The sequence below is a fragment of the Neoarius graeffei genome, chromosome 10 (assembly GCF_027579695.1).
Source record: "Neoarius graeffei isolate fNeoGra1 chromosome 10, fNeoGra1.pri, whole genome shotgun sequence".
Lineage (NCBI taxonomy): Eukaryota > Metazoa > Chordata > Actinopteri > Siluriformes > Ariidae > Neoarius > Neoarius graeffei.
This window is the reverse complement of record NC_083578.1, coordinates 21,413,554-21,433,303: the sequence shown is the minus strand read 5'-3', so window position 1 is coordinate 21,433,303 and position 19,750 is coordinate 21,413,554. Positions and strand designations below refer to the sequence as shown.

At 42.9% G+C, this 19,750-nt stretch overlaps 1 protein-coding gene across 4 annotated transcripts in view; it reads left to right on the top strand.

The window, feature by feature from the left end:
* Window positions 1–19,750, top strand: part of LOC132892943 (probable G-protein coupled receptor 153) — a 111,295-nt gene that overhangs the window by 72,104 nt on the left and 19,441 nt on the right. For all 4 annotated transcript variants that reach the window (XM_060931519.1, XM_060931521.1, XM_060931522.1 and 1 more), the window contains one exon: window positions 9,858–10,287. In XM_060931519.1, coding sequence (XP_060787502.1) covers window positions 9,858–10,287 — 430 coding nt within the window. The remainder of the gene's footprint in view (window positions 1–9,857; window positions 10,288–19,750) is intronic.

Sequence of the window (19,750 nt, the reverse complement as noted above, 5' to 3'; positions counted from 1 at the left end):
TGAGTGTAATCTTGTAACTTTCGGCCTCAAAACACTTTTCCCAATGCTGCCTTTAGTGTATGTAAAATTTTGTCAAGTATTTTTTTGTCTTACTAGAGGTCTAAAATTAGTGAACCAAAACCAGACATAAATTTTTCCTTCAAGCGTTGACTTTTTATATATGAATGAACTGACAGGCCCAGTGAACCAGGTTATAGTGCTAACTTAGTGAGCTGAAACAACAAAGGTTGTAATGCTGAGAAAACGCAGACAATAAGAGCCATGAAGCTGAGTGAACTACGTTAATAAAGGCTATGATGCTAACTGAGTGAACGAACTCAAAATGTAATGCTAACTGAGAGAACTAAAGCCCAGCGCACACAGGCAACTTTGCGTCGCAAGTGTATTGCGATTTTTGGACACAAGTTTCCCCTCTCGGGTAGCTGCATGTGCGCATTATCTGCGACCAGTGAGCGATTTGGGGAGGGGGATGCAAGTCACGTGGAATTCACATGACTACTTCGCGGGTGGGGATTGGCTTAACCTTTGGAGGTGATCGCTTCGTTATTGCAAACACACGCGGCAATATCTCTGCAACAAGTCAACGACTGCCGATTTTGTGTCGCAGAATATCAAGCCTGTTTGATACCTGCGATCTGTCGCAAGCAACAAAAAATCGCTGTCGCAAATATCCGCCTACGAAGCAATTTTTCACTTGTGTCAAAAAGTTGCATGACCAAGTGACGGAAAATCACCCATGTACGCCGGGCTTAAGTCAACAAAGGTTATGATGCTAACCGATAGAATGAAGCTAACAAAGGCTATGATGCTAACTGAGTGAACTAATTTAAAAATGTTTTAATGCTACCTGAGAGATTAAGTCAACAAAAGCTATGATGTTAACTGAGTGAACTAACTCAAAAGGTTGTAATGCTAACTGAGTTACTAAGACAGCAAAGGCTGTGATGCTAACTGAAGAAGAAGAAGAAGAAACCTTTATTTGTCACATGCACACTTCAAGCACAGTGAAATTCATCCTCTGCATTTAACCCATCTGAAGCAGTGAACACACACCCAGAGCAGTGGGCAGCCACACTACAGCACCCGGGGAGCAGTCAGGGGTTAGGTACCTTGCTCAAGGGCACTAACTGCATGTCTTTGGACTGTGGGGGAAACCGGAGCACCCAGAGGAAACCCACACAGACAGGGGAAGAACATGCAAACTCCACACAGAAAGGCCCTCTCCAGCTGCTGGGTTCAAACCCGGAACCTTCTTGCTGTGAGGTGACCGTGCTAACCACTACACCACCGTGCCACCCATGGTGAACTAAGTGAACAAAGATTGTAATGCTAACTGAGAGATTGTCAACAAAGGCTGTGAGAAACTGAGTGAACTAAGTCAAAAGGTTGTAATGCTAACTGAGAGACTAAGACAACAAAGGTTATGATACTAACTGAGTGAACTAACTCAACAAAGGTTGTAATGCTGACTGAGTGAACTAAGTCAGCAAAGGCTATGATGCTAACTGTGGAGGTAACAAAAGGTATATTTAAAATAATTTTGATGTTGTTGCCTTCAGTTTTCTAGGTGTGATTGGTTTTCTTCCCTTTATGTATGTATGAATGTTAACCCAGATAGCAAAAATCAGTTGAATCAACATTGAAATAGCATTTGGCAGAAAACATTGAAATAATGTTGAAATGATATTGAAAGTGTCCCCTTGAATTTGGGTTGAATCAACGTTGAATTTTCAACCCTATCAGCATTGAATCAATAGTGATTCAACCATCATCTAAATAGAAATTTCTATTTAGATGATGGTTGAATCACTATTGATTCAATGCTGATAGGGTTGAAAATTCAACGTTGATTCAACCCAAATTCAAGGGGACACTTTCAATATCATTTCAACGTTTTCTGCCAAACACTATTTCAATGTTGATTCAACTGATTTTTGCTATTTGGGAATTGCTCAAGGGCACCTCAGCCCAAGGCCGCCCCACGTCAACCTAACTGCACATCTTTGGACTGTGGAGGAAACCCACACAGACACGGGGAGAATGTGCAAACTCCACACAGAAAGGCCCTCGCCAGCTGCTGGGGTCGAACCTGGAACCTTCTTGCTATGAGACAACCATGCTAACCACTGCACCACCGTGAAATTGGGTTGATGTTTCACCGTACACAATGATGGAAAGGCCTGTCTGTGGACATGAACCAGATATGATATGAACCAGAAAGGATTATACAGTCTTTACCTGGACAATAAAATATTGCCTAAATACAGTACTAGCAGTTAAACTTACTGTACAATTCAAATAACTGCCTGACTAACAAAATATTTGAATATTTGCTCCGGTTTCCCCCACAGTCCAAAGACATGCAGGTTAGGTTAACTGGTGACTCTAAATTGACCGTAGGTGTGAATGTGAGTGTGAATGGTTGTCTGTGTCTATGTGTCAGCCCTGTGATGACCTGGCGACTTGTCCAGGGTGTAGATACCCCGCCTTTCGCCCATAGTCAGCTGGGATAGGCTCCAGCTTGCCTGCAACCCTGTAGAAGGATAAAGTGGCTAGAGATAATGAGATGAGAATACATAACATGTCATAATAAGTCTGTATATTAATCCTCAGTCACTGTTTTATCCTACTCAGTATGGTGGTGAATCTGGAGCCTATGCCAGGAACACTGGGCGTGAGGTGGGATGGGGTTCTTGTCCATCAGAGTACCATGTGTACAAGCACATGTTCACTTAACCACTATTTTTAACCACACTACCACAAAGAGGAGAACTGGCCAGTGTTGTTGAAGCAAATTTCTTCAGTCGCAAGCACGGACAGTCTATGGTCGCAAGTCTCGTCGTCAACGGAGCTCGAGCTCTTCTGAAAGTTCTTCTGAGAGACGGTTATTTGGACCATTCCAAATAGCGGCCGGTACGGTAGAATTTTCTGTTCGTTTTTTCCTTACATGTTGCACACACAAGATTTGCACATAACCATAAATAATAATCTATTCTTCATAGTTCCTTGTGCTCTATTAAAATTCTAAATTAAATAAATTAAATTCAATGAAATATAGGAAACCCCCCTCCCACAAAATGGTCTCACCCAGAGTGCACCCCAGGCTCCCGTCCAGTGGTGCAGTGTATGATGACAACAAAATCAACATATATTCAACATTGATCAAATGTTTCCTTCAACCATTACATTAATTCGAACACATTTTTTCAACTTTTTATTTTATCAGTGGTTGATTAATGGTTGATCCACCATCAGTGTTCAACTATAACTGTAAATCAACCATCTTGACCAAATATCAACATTGAAATAACATCATTTGCTATCTGGGAAGGTACATTGTGCTAACTGCTTTGACATCCTTCCCATTAATCCCATGCAACAAGCTAACAGTTGTGACTTTACTGCCATGTAGGTGCAATGATGTGTACATCAGAGGTAGTAAAAATACCCAAGTTCTTTACTCTGGTAAAAGTTGGAGTACAGCTTCAAATTCTTCATTCAAGTCAAAGTAGAAGAGTTATACAGCCTTAATTTGCTTAAAGTATGAAAATACAGTAAAAAAAAAAAAGATGTCTGCTTCAAATCACACATTGATGATGTAATTTTAGTTACTGATAAATTAGTGCATCTTTCACCAAGGAGCATGGGAAAACATTAGCTAAAGCTAACTAGTCACACCTTTATTCCTAATCTTTCACATGTTGGTGAGCAGGATGATAACTCTGACACAAAATGGCCAGGCAACGTTTTTCTAATCTTCAACTGCCCAGTTTCAGAGAGACTCTGCACTGTAGGTTCAGATTCCTGTTGAACCTGATGTGGTCTTCTGCTTGTGTAGCCCATAAGCTTCAAGGTTTGACATGGTGTGCATTCTGAGATGCTTTTCTGCTCATGATGGTTGTAAAGAGTGGTTATTTGAGTTTCTGTTGCCTTCCTGTCAGATCAAATCAGTCTGACTGTTCTCCTCTGACCTCTCTCATCAACAAGGCATTTCTGCCCACCGAACTGCCGCTTACTGAATGTTTTTTGTTTTTTCGCACCATTCTGTAGCCTGGCAAGCCAGACTCAATGTCTGGCCTCGATCCGTAGACATTTCCGAAGGGGGTAGGAGGAACAAACCGCTGTCTTTCAAACTGTCTCTGTGCGTATAGGCCAACGCTCTGACCAATCAGCGCAACTGTGACTGTGACGTAGTCAGAGCGACAGAAAGCAGTGGGGGAGACCTTGAAATAAATAATTTTTCAAAATGCGTATTAATTAATAAACAGGTTCTAGATATTAAGAAGTTTGGAGATAATGACCACAAGTTTGGAGTCTGTACCACATACACTCATTTTTTTTCCAAGTGTTTTTCAAGGGTTTGCTTAAACTGTTTTTGAGAGTTTTTATTTAGTGGTGTTTGGTGAAATAATTTCCCTTAAATTTAAAATAACGGGAAAATAAGAAACAATCAAAAAGTAATGTTTCAAAGCTGTTTATTAATTCTTTGTACTGCACAAACTAGCCCCATCCTTTTGGCTACGAGCGGAGCCAGCTGGTAGATCAGACTTTTGCCATAGCCGGTCGGCAAAACAGCGAAAACGTCCTTCTTGAAAAGGAATGAGCGGAGAGCCTCTTCCTGCTCATGTTTCAACGAAAACTCCAAGTCTAATTCTTCTAAAACTGATTCCAAAGCGGAGTCAAACGCGCGCTGTTCACTAGCCGTAGCCATCTTTCCTGTTGTGCTTTCTCCAGCGTCGCGCAGCTTTGTCGTCACTCCTGCAAAAGCCCGCCCAAAGAATCCAAACAAAAACCTTGCATTGTGATTGGCGGGCACGATTTGATGCCCGGGGTGTTTTTGTTTATATGGTGCGAGGCTAGACCCACTCGCTAGGCAAAAATATTTTTGGCCGCTAGGCGGGTGGGTCTAGTTTACTAGGCTGTGTAAACTCTAAAAACTGGTGTGTGTGTGTAAACCCCAGGAGTTTTTTGAAATCCTCAAAAACTCATCATAATATATCTCAGACATGATAGTGCCGTAGTAATTTCACATGATTAAAATGTCCTGACAATCTTGGACAGTTTATAAGCATCATGAATTCAGGTTCGGGGCGGCACGGTGGTGTAGTGGTTAGCACTGTTGCCTCACAGCAAGAAGGTCCTGGGTTCGAGCCCCGGGGCCGGCGAGGGCCTTTCTGTGTGGAGTTTGCATGTTCTCCCCGTGTCTGCGTGGGTTTCCTCCGGGTGCTCCGGTTTCCCCCACAGTCCAAAGACATGCAGGTTAGGTTAACTGGTGACTCTAAATTGACCGTAGGTGTGAATGTGAGTGTGAATGGTTGTGTGTCTATGTGTCAGCCCTGTGATGACCTGGCGACTTGTCCAGGGTGTACCCCGCCTTTCGCCCGTAGTCAGCTGGGATAGGCTCCAGCTTGCCTGCGACCCTGTAGAAGGATAAAGCGGCTAGAGATAATGAGATGAGATGAATTCAGGTTCAGTTTCTGCTAACTTCATGCACTTCCATTTGAATCCATCGAAACAAAAATGAGGAAATGTACAATTCATGATTTAATTATCATCATTGTGTTGAATGCATTCTTCATTCAAACATGGAGCGCCTCAGAACATGTCACTGATAATATTGGGATATGAAATACAAATAATAAGAAAAAAAAGGAGCTGAAAGATTTTGCAAAGGGAGGGAAATGAGGGAGAAATTTATTTTGAACATTTCTTGGCCTTTTAATGCTTGGAATACATCAGCTCAAGTTATGAATGCAGCCTGGACTCTGAAAATAAATTTTTCCGCATCTGTTTTTCTCACTGCTGCTCTTCAAACTGATGAGGCTTTTTTCTCTCTCTCTCTCTCGCTCTCTCTTTCTCTGCTTGTGGCTTCAAGCTGTGTGATGATGTAATTGGCCCCGTGGGATCGTCAGGAGACTGAGAAAAGACTAAAGTTCTGACCCTGACAATCCTGAGAACTACCTCCTTCTGCACCTCCCTTTCATTTTTTATCCTGTTAACAAACATGGATGATGTCACTATCTGTGCTTCCTCCTTCACATCTTCCTGTGCGGAGATGTTCCCAGGGCTTTATTGTTTTCTTTAGCATCCTCTCCCACTAGCTTTTGACTCAGGTGTTGGCAGGAGAGTAGATCAGTTAAAAGATAAAGGACAGGACACAAATCGGAGGAGACGAGGGAAAGAGCACATTGTAAAAAGCTGTTTCTTTTGTCAAGTCTCTAAGTAATGTAGAGCAATGTGAATGGCCTGGTTTGTAAAAAGTTATGTGAAAGGGAACAGCACTGCATAGTAATGTATTAATACACATTAATTATTCGTTATCCTTTTGTAAGAGATATTATAGAAAAGGGGCACGGTGGTGTAGTGGTTAGCACTGTCGCCTCACAGCAAGAAGGTCCGGGTTCGAGCCCCGTGGCCGGCGAGGGACTTTCTGTGCGGAGTTTGCATGTTCTCCCCGTGTCCGCGTGGGTTTCCTCCGGGTGCTCCGGTTTCCCCCACAGTCCAAAGACATGCAGGTTAGGTTAACTGGTGACTCTAAATTGACCGTAGGTGTGAATGGTTGTCTGTGTCTCTGTGTCAGCCCTGTGATGACCTGGCGACTTGTCCAGGGTGTACCCCGCCTTTCGCCCGTAGTCCCTGGTGCAAATCCTACACAGGATCCTGTAAGATCCTATAGGATCTTATTTAGGAATGGGATCCTGAATAGGATCCTACATAGGAACAGGATCCTATTTAAGATCCTGAATAGGATCCTATGTAGAAATAGGATCCTGCACAGGATTACATTCCTATTTAAGATCCTAAGTAGAAATAGGATCCTATATAAGATCCTGTGCAGGATCCTAAATAGGATTCTAGAAGGAGCCAAAATCTTGTAAGTGATAGGATCTTGAACAGGATCCTGTATAAGATCTTGAAAAAGTATCAGGATCCTGTAAAAGATCCTAAGTAGGATCCTGAATAAGATCCTAGCTCATATGCTTCAGGATCCTAAGTAGGATCTTGTAGGATCTTAAACAAGATCTTGAACAGAATCCTGAATAAGATCCTAACTCAATTGTAGCAGGATCCTGAGTAGGATCTTGTAGGATCTTAAACAAGATCTTGAACAGGATACTAACTGGATACCAACAGGATCCTGGGTATGTTCTTGTAGGATCTTAACAAGATCCTAAGTAGGATCCTGAATAAGATCCTAACTGGATACCAACAGGATCCTGAGTAGGTTCTTGCCGAACGAATTCCCAATACTCTGATTCAGCAAATTCAGGGTAGCATGGAAACAAGGCTTGCTAGCCCTAAATTCTTGAATAGATAGTGCATTTAAAGTTTTTTTGCGAGGTTTTTTTTTAAACTTAAATAAATATCCTTCTGTACAAGAGCAGAAGAGGGCTCACACATACTATATGTGATTTAGGGTTTAAATATAGCTAAATATGATGACCTTTATTTCAACAAACCATAATAATGTGAATATGAAAGACAATTTTAACTATTCCATGATAATATTTCAGAGTTACAGTTTTCATTAGTTTGCTTGAATAGTTATAAAGAGCAGTGTTCCATATTTATTCAACTATGAAACTTAGTACAATCAACAGCATGTTTGGTTGAAAAATAACCTTCATAATAATATGATTCATCTAAAAGTATGCATATACCTGGGTCACAGCTGATTCTTTATGAAAATGAATGCAAGCACCCTCTTAAATGTTGATTAAAACAATAATGGCTATTCAGAACACCATTTGAATAGGCTTTACTTGTTTAACCTTTTCTACCAAAAAAGAAGTCAGGTCTTACAATATGGTTAATTAATCATGTTGATAACTCTTCAAGGTGGAAGAAACATAGCCATCAATACCATCAACATCATCCTGGTACACACATACAAGTTTGGCTTCTATAGCAGAACATTTGATGAGTTTCAGCCTTCTGGTGAAGCATACACTGATAAAGTCCTGACCCAGAATACCAGATGCCCAAAACTCGTGTATTATGGGATCTCTTGGGGGACAAAGGCCAGTTGAACAAATGTTTGAGCCCAACCCTGGTGCAAATCCTGGCCAGGATCCTACCAGGATCCTAGCAGGATCTTACCAGGATCCTAACCAGGATCTTGTACAGGATCTGAAATATAATCCTAAAGGATCTTGTCCAAGATCCTAAAGGATCCTGTACAAGATCCTGTAGGATCCTGTAGGATATTGTAGGATCCTGTAGGATGTTGTAGGATCCTGTACAGGATCCTGTAGGATATTGTAGGATCCTGTACAAGATCCTGTAGGATATTGTAGGATCCTTCTCAAAATCCTGTAGGATCTTGTCCAACAGGATCCTGTACAAGATCCTAGTTAGGATCCTACAGGATCTTGTCCAAGATCCTACAGGATCCTGTTCAAGATCCTGTAGGATCCTATAGGATCCTACAGGATCTTGTACAGGATCCTGTAGGATCTTGGACAAGATCCTTTAGGATTATATTTCAGATCCTGTACAAGATCCTGGTTAGGATCCTGGTAAGATCCTGCTAGGATCCTGGTAGAATCCTGGCCAGGATTTGCACCAGGGGTCAGCTGGGATAGGCTCCAGCTTGCCTGCGACCCTGTAGAACAGGATAAAGCGGCTAGAGATAATGAGATGAGATGAGATTATAGAAAAGATTTAGAATTCCTACTAAACCCCTTTGCTTAACCTTTAACAGCAGAATCCTGAAAAAAAAATCAGATTGTACTAAGAGAATAATGTACTGTATTTGTATGTGATTGTGGTGGAATTAAAAAATATGCACTCACCGGCCACTTTATCAGGAACACCCATCCACCTGCGGTTTTATGCAGTTGTCTACTCTAATCAGCCGATCCCTTGACAGCAGCACAACGCGTAAAATCATGCAGATACGAATCAAGAGCTTCAGTTAATGTTCACTTCTTCAAACATAAGAATGGGGAAAAATTGGGATCTGAAAGTGTGGCATGGGTTTTGGTTTGAGCCAGATGGACTGGTTTGAGTATTTCAGAAACTGATGATCTCCTGGGGTTTTCACACGCAACAGTGTCTAGAGTTTACACAGAATGGTGCGAAAAACAAAAAACACTGAGTGAATGAGCGACAGTTCTGTGGGTGGAAACAAACGCCTTGTTGATGATAGAGGTCAGAGGAAAATGGCCAGATTGGTTTGAGCTGCTAGGAAGGATATAATAACTCATATAATCACTCTTTACAACCGCGGTGAGCAGAAAAGCATCTTTGCATGCAACAGCAGAAGACCACATTGGGTTCCACTCCTGCCAGGGAAGAACAGGAATGTTAGAATTAACAACAAGTTACTATTAAAGTGGCTGGTGAGTGTCTAGTAATTAAGGATCTCCAGAAAGAGAAAATTCATGTGCATTTAGTAACATTTTTGAAAGTGACTGCAGCTCGGTGAAGTGGTCAAGCATTAACCCTGTTGTCAGAAGATATTGGGTTCAGATCCTGATGATGCCACAGATATCGGTGATTCCAGTTAGTCCGTTCTCTCTGGGTGGAAAGACGACATTTCTGTCCTTCCTGTCAGTCGGAATGATGCTCACCAATCGTGAGCTCATGTATGTTGAAGATGGCAATTAGCGTGTCCTCAAAATATGCTTCAAAAACACTTGGAAGTACGTTAGACTTTCACTCTAGTGGGTGGGAATGGATGCTAACTATCACTGAAAATGGCAAGTATCTGCCTTACTCAATATAACGACTGTAAAAAATGCTGAACATTGTGGAATTCTCTAAATGCTTCCTCGTCTTTACTTTTTGAAGTCTTTGCAGCTTTACCCCCTAATACAGCTTTCTCTTCGTTTTATTTTCTCTTTCCTCTCCAGGCTGAGCAACACAAAGAAGCAGGCTGTGCACACAGTGATGGGTATCTGGATGGTTTCTTTCATCCTGTCCACACTGCCTGCTGTGGGCTGGCACGACACTAGTGAGCGCTTCTACGCCCACGACTGTCGCTTTATCGTGACTGAAATCGGCCTAGGCTTCGGTGTCTGCTTCCTGCTGCTGATCAGTGGCAGTGTAACAATGGGAGTCATCTGCATCGGCATTGCTCTCTTCCAGACGTTCTCCATGCAAACAGGCCACAGTGCTGACAAGAACAAGTTCAACGTGCCCACTATTGTGGTCGAAGATGCTCAGGGTAAGCGCCGCTCATCCATCGATGGCTCCGAACCAATCAAGACCTCTCTGCAAATCACCTACTTGATCAGCGGCATCGTGTTCATCTATGACTTCCTTACTGGCTTTCCCATTCTGGTGAGTTGATTTGATTTGAAAGTAACTTGATAAACATTGGGGAATTCTTGGTTTAACTTTCTGACCACTATTCAGGCCCTGATTTACTAATATTTTAAATAACGGGCATAAATTTGTGTTTGGGGCGGCACGGTGGTGTAGTGGTTAGCGCTGTCGCCTCACAGCAAGAAGGTTCTGGGTTCGAGCCCCGTGGCCGGCGAGGGCCTTTCTGTGTGGAGTTTGCATGTTCTCCCCGTGTCCGCGTGGGTTTCCTCCAGGTGCTCCGGTTTCCCCCACAGTCCAAAGACATGCAGGTTAGGTTAACTGGTGACTCTAAATTGACCGTAGGTGTGAGTGTGAATGGTTGTCTGTGTCTGTGTGTCAGCCCTGTGATGACCTGGCGACTTGTCCAGGGTGTACCCCGCCTTTCGCCCGTAGTCAGCTGGGATAGGCTCCAGCTTGCCTGCAACCCTGTAGAACAGGATAAAGTGGCTAGAGATAATGAGATGAGATGAAATTTGTGTTTGCATGTGAGCAATTGTGTGTGTTGCACAATTTATTAGCTGCATTGGCAGTGTTTTCTGACTGATTTACACAGAATAATTGTATAAATGATCACACGTGCAAAGTAGGGGGAAAAACATTACAGGCATTTAGCAGACGCTCTTACCCAGAGCAATGTATAACATACCCAGAGCAGCCCAGGGTTAGGTGTCTTGCTCAAGGGCACTTCAGCCATTCCTGCTGGTCCAGGGAATCAAACCAGCAACCTTTTGGTCCCAAAACTGCTTCTCTAACCATTAAGCCTTGGCTTCCCTTTTTTTTTTAAAGATTTTTTTTGGGGCTTTTTTCACCTTTATTGGATAGGACAGTGTAGAGACAGGACAGGAAATGAACAGGAGAGAGAGACGGGGAGGGATCGGGAAATGACCTCAGGTCAGAATCAAACCTGGGTCCCCGGATTTATGGTATGGCACCTTAGCCACCTGAGCCACGACGCCCCCAAGCCTTGGCTTCTCTTAAGTATTTGTATTTGAGTTTGTTGGTGTGTTGCTAGATGCTCTCGATAACCATGGTGAGTTTTGGTCTCATAGATCATTCAGGTTTGTTTGCTAATTAGCCTTTTAATTAAGGATAGGCAAAAAATTTTCCTTATTTAACATTAGTTTGCAACTCATCTAAATAGGCTGGCAATTTCACCAAACGTACCCTTTTATTTTTACTTTAATTAATGTCAACTGAATTCCGCAAATTTAATATCTGCCCTTTGGTTGTATTAATTTGCATATCCAGTGCAACTTTCAGGGTTAGTAAATTGCACTGCTAATTTGTTAATCTGTTTACAATAACATTGCCGTAGAGTTTGCCCTTTCAGCAAACAACATCCCAAATTGCCTGACCATTAAGGTATTTTTTATAATGGATTCATAATACATTCATATTCAACTTGCTCATAAATTCAGTTAAAGTTAACTTTATTATCCCACAAGGGGAAATTCAAGTGGTCAGTGCATACACAGAGGTAGACAAGATTTAAAACATAAAAACATAAAACAAATAATAAATACCCCACCCCACCCCATACATCAGCAATCCAATTGATACATGCTGGTCTTTCACATCCCCCCCAACACGCACATGCACACACAGTACTGTCAAGTTCTTTGCCCTTCATTTAAAATCCTGATTGCAGTGGGAACAAATGACTTACTAAACCTGGTAGTTCTTATTTTCCTTTGCAGCAGTCTCCCCTTGCCACGTTGGCTTGGCTGGAATCTATTGTATAGGGGATGGGTTGGATCCCTGAGAATACTCTCAGCTTTATGTAGTATAACGTCTTTGTATAGCTGGATAGCTGATACTTGATTACACCCAATTATCCCACTAGCATTCTTAATAATGCGTTGCAATTTATCCTGATCATGTTTACGCATAGGTGGCACGGTGGTGTAGTGGTTAGTGCTGTCGCCTCACAGCAAGAAGGTCCTGGGTTCGAGCCCCGGGGCCGGCGAGGGCCTTTCTGTGTGGAGTTTGCATGTTCTCCCCGTGTCTGCGTGGGTTTCCTCCGGGTGCTCCGGTTTCCCCCACAGTCCAAAGACATGCAGGTTAGGTTAACTGGTGACTCTAAATTGACCGTAGGTGTGAATGTGAGTGTGAATGGTTGTCTGTGTCTATGTGTCAGCCCTGTGATGACCTGGCGACTTGTCCAGGGTGTACCCCGCCTTTCGCCCGTAGTCAGCTGGGATAGGCTCCAGCTTGCCTGCGACCCTGTAGAAGGATAAAGCGGCTAGAGATAATGAGATGAGATGAGATGTTTACGCATAGGTGGCACGGTGGTGTAGTGGTTAGTGCTGTCGCCTCACAGCAAGAAGGTCCGGGTTCGAGCTCCGTGGCCGGCGAGGGCCCTTCTGTGTGGAGTTTGCATGTTCTCCCCGTGTCCGCATGGGTTTCCTCCGGGTGCCCCGGTTTCCCCCACAGTCCAAAGACATGCAGGTTAGGTTAACTGGTGACTCTAAATTGAGCGTAGGTGTGAGTGTGAATGGTTGTCTGTGTCTATGTGTCAGCCCTGTGATGACCTGGCGACTTGTCCAGGGTGTACCCCGCCTTTCGCCCGTAGTCAGCTGGGATAGGCTCCAGCTTGCCTGCGACCCTGTAGAACAGGATAAAGCAGCTACAGATAATGAGATGAGATGAGATGTTTACGCATAGGCAGCACGGTGGTGTAGTGGTTAGTGCTGTCGCCTCACAGCAAGAAGGTTCGGGTTTGAGCCCCATGGCCGGCGAGGGCCTTTCTGTGTGGAGTTTGCATGTTGTCCGCGTGGGTTTCCTCCGGGTGCCCCGGTTTCCCCCACAGTCCAAAGACATGCAGGTTAGGTTAACTGGTGACTCTAAATTGACCGTAGGTGTGAATGTGAGTGTGAATGGTTGTCTGTGTCTATGTGTCAGCCCTGTGATGACCTGGCGACTTGTCCAGGGTGTACCCCGCCTTTCGCCTGTAGTCAGCTGGGATAGGCTCCAGCTTGCCTGCGACCCTGTAGAACAGGATAAAGCGGCTAGAGATAATGAGATGAGATGAGATGTTTACGCATATTGCCAAAGACACAGATCAGTCCAAAGGACAAGACACTCTGAAGCACAGACCTATAAAACAACTGTAAAATACATCTATCAACATTAAAACTTCGTAACTTCCTTAAGAAAAACATTCTCTGTTGGAGCTTTTTAACTTAGAAGTGGCACATTTGTCAAACTTCAACTGATCATCAAGTTCAATCCCTAAATATTTGTAGGTGTTAACTCTTTCAATGGATGTGTTATTGACGACTGTGTGGGGTACTTCTTCTGTATTACGTCTAAAATCAGTAACCATTTCTTTAGTTTTGGTTGCATTTACAGTAAGATGGTTTTCAAAGCACCAGCTTATGAAGCTCCCCACTTCCTCCTCAGTGCTTATAGTGTTGTTAATAAGCATCCGTTTAAAAGGCTCTTATTTATTGTGTATACTTGAACTAAACTGTCAGTGGTACATGTTCTTTAATTCATGGGTTATATCACACAGTGTTTTGCAAAGGGTCTACAATTTTGAAAAAAAAAACATTTTTAAATTGCAGCTTGTTTTTTGATGTGTACAACCCATGCGGTGACTCATAGACGCTGCACAGAAGGAGTAACATGCCAGGTTGAACTTGTCCCCGACTCTGACCGCTTTGAGACACTGTGAAAGGTTTCATCTACTGTGTTAAGCAGAAGGGCTCTATACTTTAACTTTAATGACCAATTCCAGTTGGTCATGCTTGTCAAGAGTAAAGGAGTTATTCTCACATGAGTTTTGGGTTTGATTTTTTTTTTTTTCTTGCAGAGGCAAAAGTTCCAGAGAGAGAGCTTGAGGTTTATGGAGAACAGAAGCAGATTGAACACCACAAGGTTATTCATCTCTGGAGGCCTGAGAAAAGCACTCAGCTGAGAGCGTAAAATTGTCATCACATAGAAGCAAAGAGCCTACATGGTTCACTTTTAATTAGGCAAGCAATGCTCCCAGGCGATTAAGGAGATGTTTGTGTAGTTATTTTTTTTTTAATTATTATTATAAAATGAACTTTTAGATTTAACCTCGGCGAGTGAGCTAACTGGGTCACGCTACGAGAAACAGAGAGAGAGGTAAACAGCATAGCCTTCCTATCAAGACTAGGTTAGCTGAAAGAAAATAACTATCTAGTAAAGTGTTTGTTGTTGTCAGGCTAATGCGTCTATTTCTCAGTCGCTCAAGGACCCTGTGTATATCGCACATTGAGCATGTATTAGTTTTAACACTTACAACTGAGCTGCAAGTTATAGCATATTGTACATTTAAAACAAGTGTAAAGTTTGCTGTGTTAGTTGCACCATATTTAACAGTTATTCCATGAAATCGAGTCGTACATGAGCTGGGAGCCAACGAGGCACGTAGCGCCGAGTTGGTTATAAGCCATGTACGCCGAGATTGAATAGAATAGCTGTTTTATTCTATCCACATTCACTGGATTTTGAGAAATGGAGCATTTTTAATTTTATTTATTTTTTGCAAATTCAATAAATAAGATCTTTATACAAAACATTTCCACTTAGAATGGAAACAAAGTGGCGAAATGACAGTAGCAATTTGTGAAAAATGTGGTGATAATTCTTGAAAAATAAAGATACGTTCTCACCATCAAATACTTTTATTCCATATTTTGTTGCTTTTTTGTATTTTGGGGGTTTTTCTTCTTCTTTAGGTTTTTTGGTGGTTGGCAAACCAACTTAAAGGTGCATTACCGCCACCGATTGGGCTGGAGTTTGGAACAGGAGTAGTTGTTTTCAAGTAGAGTTTTGATTTCGTCCTCGGTTGGTTCAGCAACACGCTCTGCCACAGAGGATCATCATGATACATTATGATTTAGTATCGGTTTTACACCGGATGCCCATCCTGACGCAACCTTCCCCAGTCTATCCAGGCTTGGGACCGGCACTAAGCATGCACTGACTTGCGTAACCCCAGTGGCTGAGTATTTTACCTACTCTGCATGTCTTTGGACTGTGGGAGGAACCCATGCAAACACTGGGAGAACATGCAAACTCCACACAGAAAGGCCCCCATTGGCCGTGAGGTTCAAACCTGGAGCCTGTGAGGTGACAGTGCTAACCACTGCACCACCATGCTGCCCAAAGGATTCAGCAAATCTATTGACCTGTAACTGGATGCATCCAATCTGAGGTTGTAATTGTTATTTTTTTTTAAATTGCATTTTACATACGGATGACACAAGTAATATCTCAGAAAGGTACATTGTGACATTTTTATCAGTGTTGTAGTCGAGTCACTAAACCTCGAGTCTGAGTCCAGTCTCGAGTCCCCAGTGTTCAAGCCCGAGTCAAGTCCAAGTCATTAAAAAAAATTTCAAGTCGAGTCCGAGAACAAGACTCCAGCTGCACCATTTGACGACATTAGTTTGTTCCTGAACATGGCATATGAACAGGTGAATGTGCTTCTCTTTGTCAGGGACTGCGAAGTATTCTGTCAGAGATGGTCGGGAGATGGATGTAAGTGCAGAAGGTGTGTTTATTAATACAAATGAAGACATAAACAATCCAGAATGGCAGGCAAAATCGTAAAACAGTGAAACAGGCAATAGGTCGAGCGAGGCACAAACAGGCTATCATAGACTCGGCAGAATCAAAGACGAGAAACAGGAAATCAGGGATCAGGAAACCAAACAAGGAAATAAGGCTCGGTAACGCGTCAGCAATACAACTCAATACTTCGCAAAGTAAGTGTGTTTTCACAGTTTTTATACAGGCGAGCTGATTGCGCCTTAATCCTGTGCAGGTGCAAGTTGTTTAAGGCGCACGAGAGTCCACTTGGCGTGGCACACTGTCCAGAGCGCGCTCGAGAGTCTATCTGATGCACATGCCCAGGCAAGCAGGTGTGACACTCTTGCATGAAATTAGTACAAAAATTAATGTAGATATAAATATCTTATGCCAAATTATTATGGCACGTTACAAAAAATAAAGAAAAAATCCGAGTCCTCGTCTCCAATTTACGAGTCCGAATACAGTTAATGCACGAGTCCGAGTCCAAGTCTGAGTCATCAGTGCTCAAGTCCAAATCGAGTCACGAGTCCTTAAAATTAGGGCACGAATCGGACTCAAGTACTACAAGCCTGATTTTTTATCATGATATTGATAGCAAATTGTAATATCGCCAAGTCCTACTCTTTATAATAGTAACTCCTCTCCATCCTGCTCCATGTAGAATCTCCTTCTGTTTTTGTGCAGCTGTTTCATTGAGACATTATTTCTCTTTTATATTACTCCCATGTACAGTAACCAGTATGACACTCCCAGCCTATGTTTGAAATGCCGTAAATGGAGGCCTGTTTCTTACTCCGTCACTGGGATAATGAACTATTTAAATGCATTGACAGCGATTTCAATTGCGGTGCGTTTTATGGAGAGTGCACTGAATGGCCCAGCCAAGTGCCCTGTGTTCTACACATGATTTTGAGTATCCTGTTGAGTGTTGGAATAACTAATGGGACAAACCGGATTCTGGAATGTGCTTTCGTGTAACTGGCTGGACAGAATCCTTGCATGGAGTTCAATGTTAATATTAGCATAACGTTGACTCTGGGATATTAAACACTGGCACTGAGAGGAAGCCCAGGCCAGGCCACCCATGATCCCATGCAGTACAGCATGTTCACCTGCCAGTGCTAATGGGATGCTTCAATCCATTTTTTCCAATTTGATGACTGGGAAAATCCCTTGATAATGTATTATGGAAATGTGTACCCCTGCTCTGGGGCTGAGGGGAATGTGTTAAATTTTTTTTCTTGTTTTTTTTTTCTCATTAGCTAATGCCAGAGGAAGCTGGAGATTAACGAGACAGAAAGCTACTGCCAGGAAACTCAGTGTAATATCTCCGTATAAATGTAGACAATAATTTTACAAACTTACTGGAGATCATCTACAGTGGGGCAAAAAAGTATTTAGTCAGCCACCAATTGTGCAAGTTCTCCCACTTAAAAAGATGAGAGAGGCCTGTAATTTTCATCATAGGTACACTTCAACTATGAGAGACAGAATGGGGAGAAAGAATCCAGGAAATCACATTGTAGGATTTTTAATGAATTGATTGGTAAATTCCTCAGTAAAATAAGTATTTGGTCACCTACAAACAAGCAAGATTTCTGGCTCTCACAGACCTGTAACTTCTTCTTTAAGAGGCTCCTCTGTCCTCCACTCGTTACCTGTATTAATGGCACCTGTTTGAACTCGTTATCAGTATAAAAGACACCTGTCCACAACCTCAAACAGTCACACTCCAAACTCCACTATGGCCAAGACCAAAGAGCTGTCAAAGGACACCAGAAACAAAATTGTAGATCTGCACCAGGCTGGGAAGACTGAATCTGCAATAGGTAAGCAGCTTGGTGTGAAGAAATCAACTGTGGGAGCAATTATTAGAAAATGGAAGACATACAAGACCACTGATAATCTCCCTCGATCTGGGGCTCCACGCAAGATCTCACCCCGTGGGGTCAAAATGATCACAAGAACGGTGAGCAAAAATCCCAGAACCACACGGGGGGACCTAGTGAATGACCTGCAGAGAGCTGGGACCAAAGTAACAAAGGCTACCATCAGTAACACACTACGCCGCCAGGGACTCAAATCCTGCAGTGCCAGACATGTCCCCCTGCTTAAGCCAGTACATGTCCAGGCCCATCTGAAGTTTGCTAAAGAGCATTTGGATGATCCAGAAGAGGATTGGGAGAATGTCATATGGTCAGATGAAACCAAAATAGAACTTTTTGGTAAAAACTCAACTTGTCGTGTTTGGAGGAGAAAGAATGCTGAGTTGCATCCAAAGAACACCATACCTACTGTGAAGCATGGAGGTGGAAACATCATGCTTTGGGGCTGTTTTTCTGCAAAGGGACCAGGACGACTGATCCGTGTAAAGGAAAGAATGAATGGGGCCATGTATCGTGAGATTTTGAGTGAAAACCTCCTTCCATCAGCAAGGGCAATGAAGATGAACCATGGCTGGGTCTTTCAGCATGACAATGATCCCAAACACACCGCCCGGGCAACGAAGGAGTGGCTTCATAAGAAGCATTTCAAGGTCCTGGAGTGGCCTAGCCAGTCTCCAGATATCAACCCCATAGAAAATCTTTGGAGGGAGTTGAAAGTCCATGTTGCCCAGCGACAGCCCCAAAACATCACTGCTCTAGAGGAGATCTGCATGGAGGAATGGGCCAAAATACCAGCAACAGTGTGTGAAAACCTTGTGAAGACTTACAGAAAACGTTTGACCTCTGTCATTGCCAACAAAGGGTATATAACAAAGTATTGAGATGAACTTTTGTTATTGACCAAATACTTATTTTCCCCCATAATTTGCAAATAAATTCTTTAAAAATCAGACAATGTGATTTGCTGGATTTTATTTCTTCTCATTTTGTTTCTCATAGTTGAGGTATACCTATGATGAAAATTACAGGCCTCTCTCATCTTTTTAAGTGGGAGAACTTGTACAATTGGTGACTGACTAAATACTTTTTTGCCCCACTGTATATAGTGTTCATTTGTCTTCAGTAAGTGCTTTATCCTGGTCATGGTTGTGGTGGCTTCAGAGTTCTTCTTAGTCCCTATCCCAGAGTCATTTCCAGAACACTGGGCATAATGCAGGGACACACATGCTGAATCGTCATCTTCAGTAAAGAAAAATGATTTCTTCACCTTGTTCTTCTACAGGTGATTTTTTTTCCTCCACCCTTATTCAGGCTTAAGCATTTGGTGTCACCAGTTGACTAATCCCCAGCTCCACCCAATCATCAGCTAGCACACCTGATGAAAATACCCGACTTGTTTATACAGTAAAACCACTCATCCATGGACTTTGCTGTGGACTTTGTGAAGTCTCTCGCTTATGTACCAGCTACGAAGTCATTTGTGTCCGTACTCTGGTTTACTGTCCTGAATTTCTCATCTCATCTCATCATCTCTAGCCGCTTTATCCTTCTACAGGGTCGCAGGCAAGCTGGAGCCTATCCCAGCTGACTACGGGCGAAAGGCGGGGTACACCCTGGACAAGTCGCCAGGTCATCACAGGGCTGACACATAGACACAGACAACCATTCACACTCACATTCACACCTACGGTCAATTTAGAGTCACCAGTTAACCTAACCTGCATGTCTTTGGACTGTGGGGGAAACCGGAGCACCCGGAGGAAACCCACGCGGACACGGGGAGAACATGCAAACTCCGCACAGAAAGGCCCTCGCCGGCCACGGGGCTCGAACCCGGACCTTCTTGCTGTGAGGCGACAGCGCTAACCACTACACCACCGTGCCGCCGTCCTGAATTTCTCTTTTATGTATTTATTTATTATATATTTTTTTAAATCTGTTGGCACGTTTCCCTTGAATTTCCCAGTTACTTGTATATTTGTATT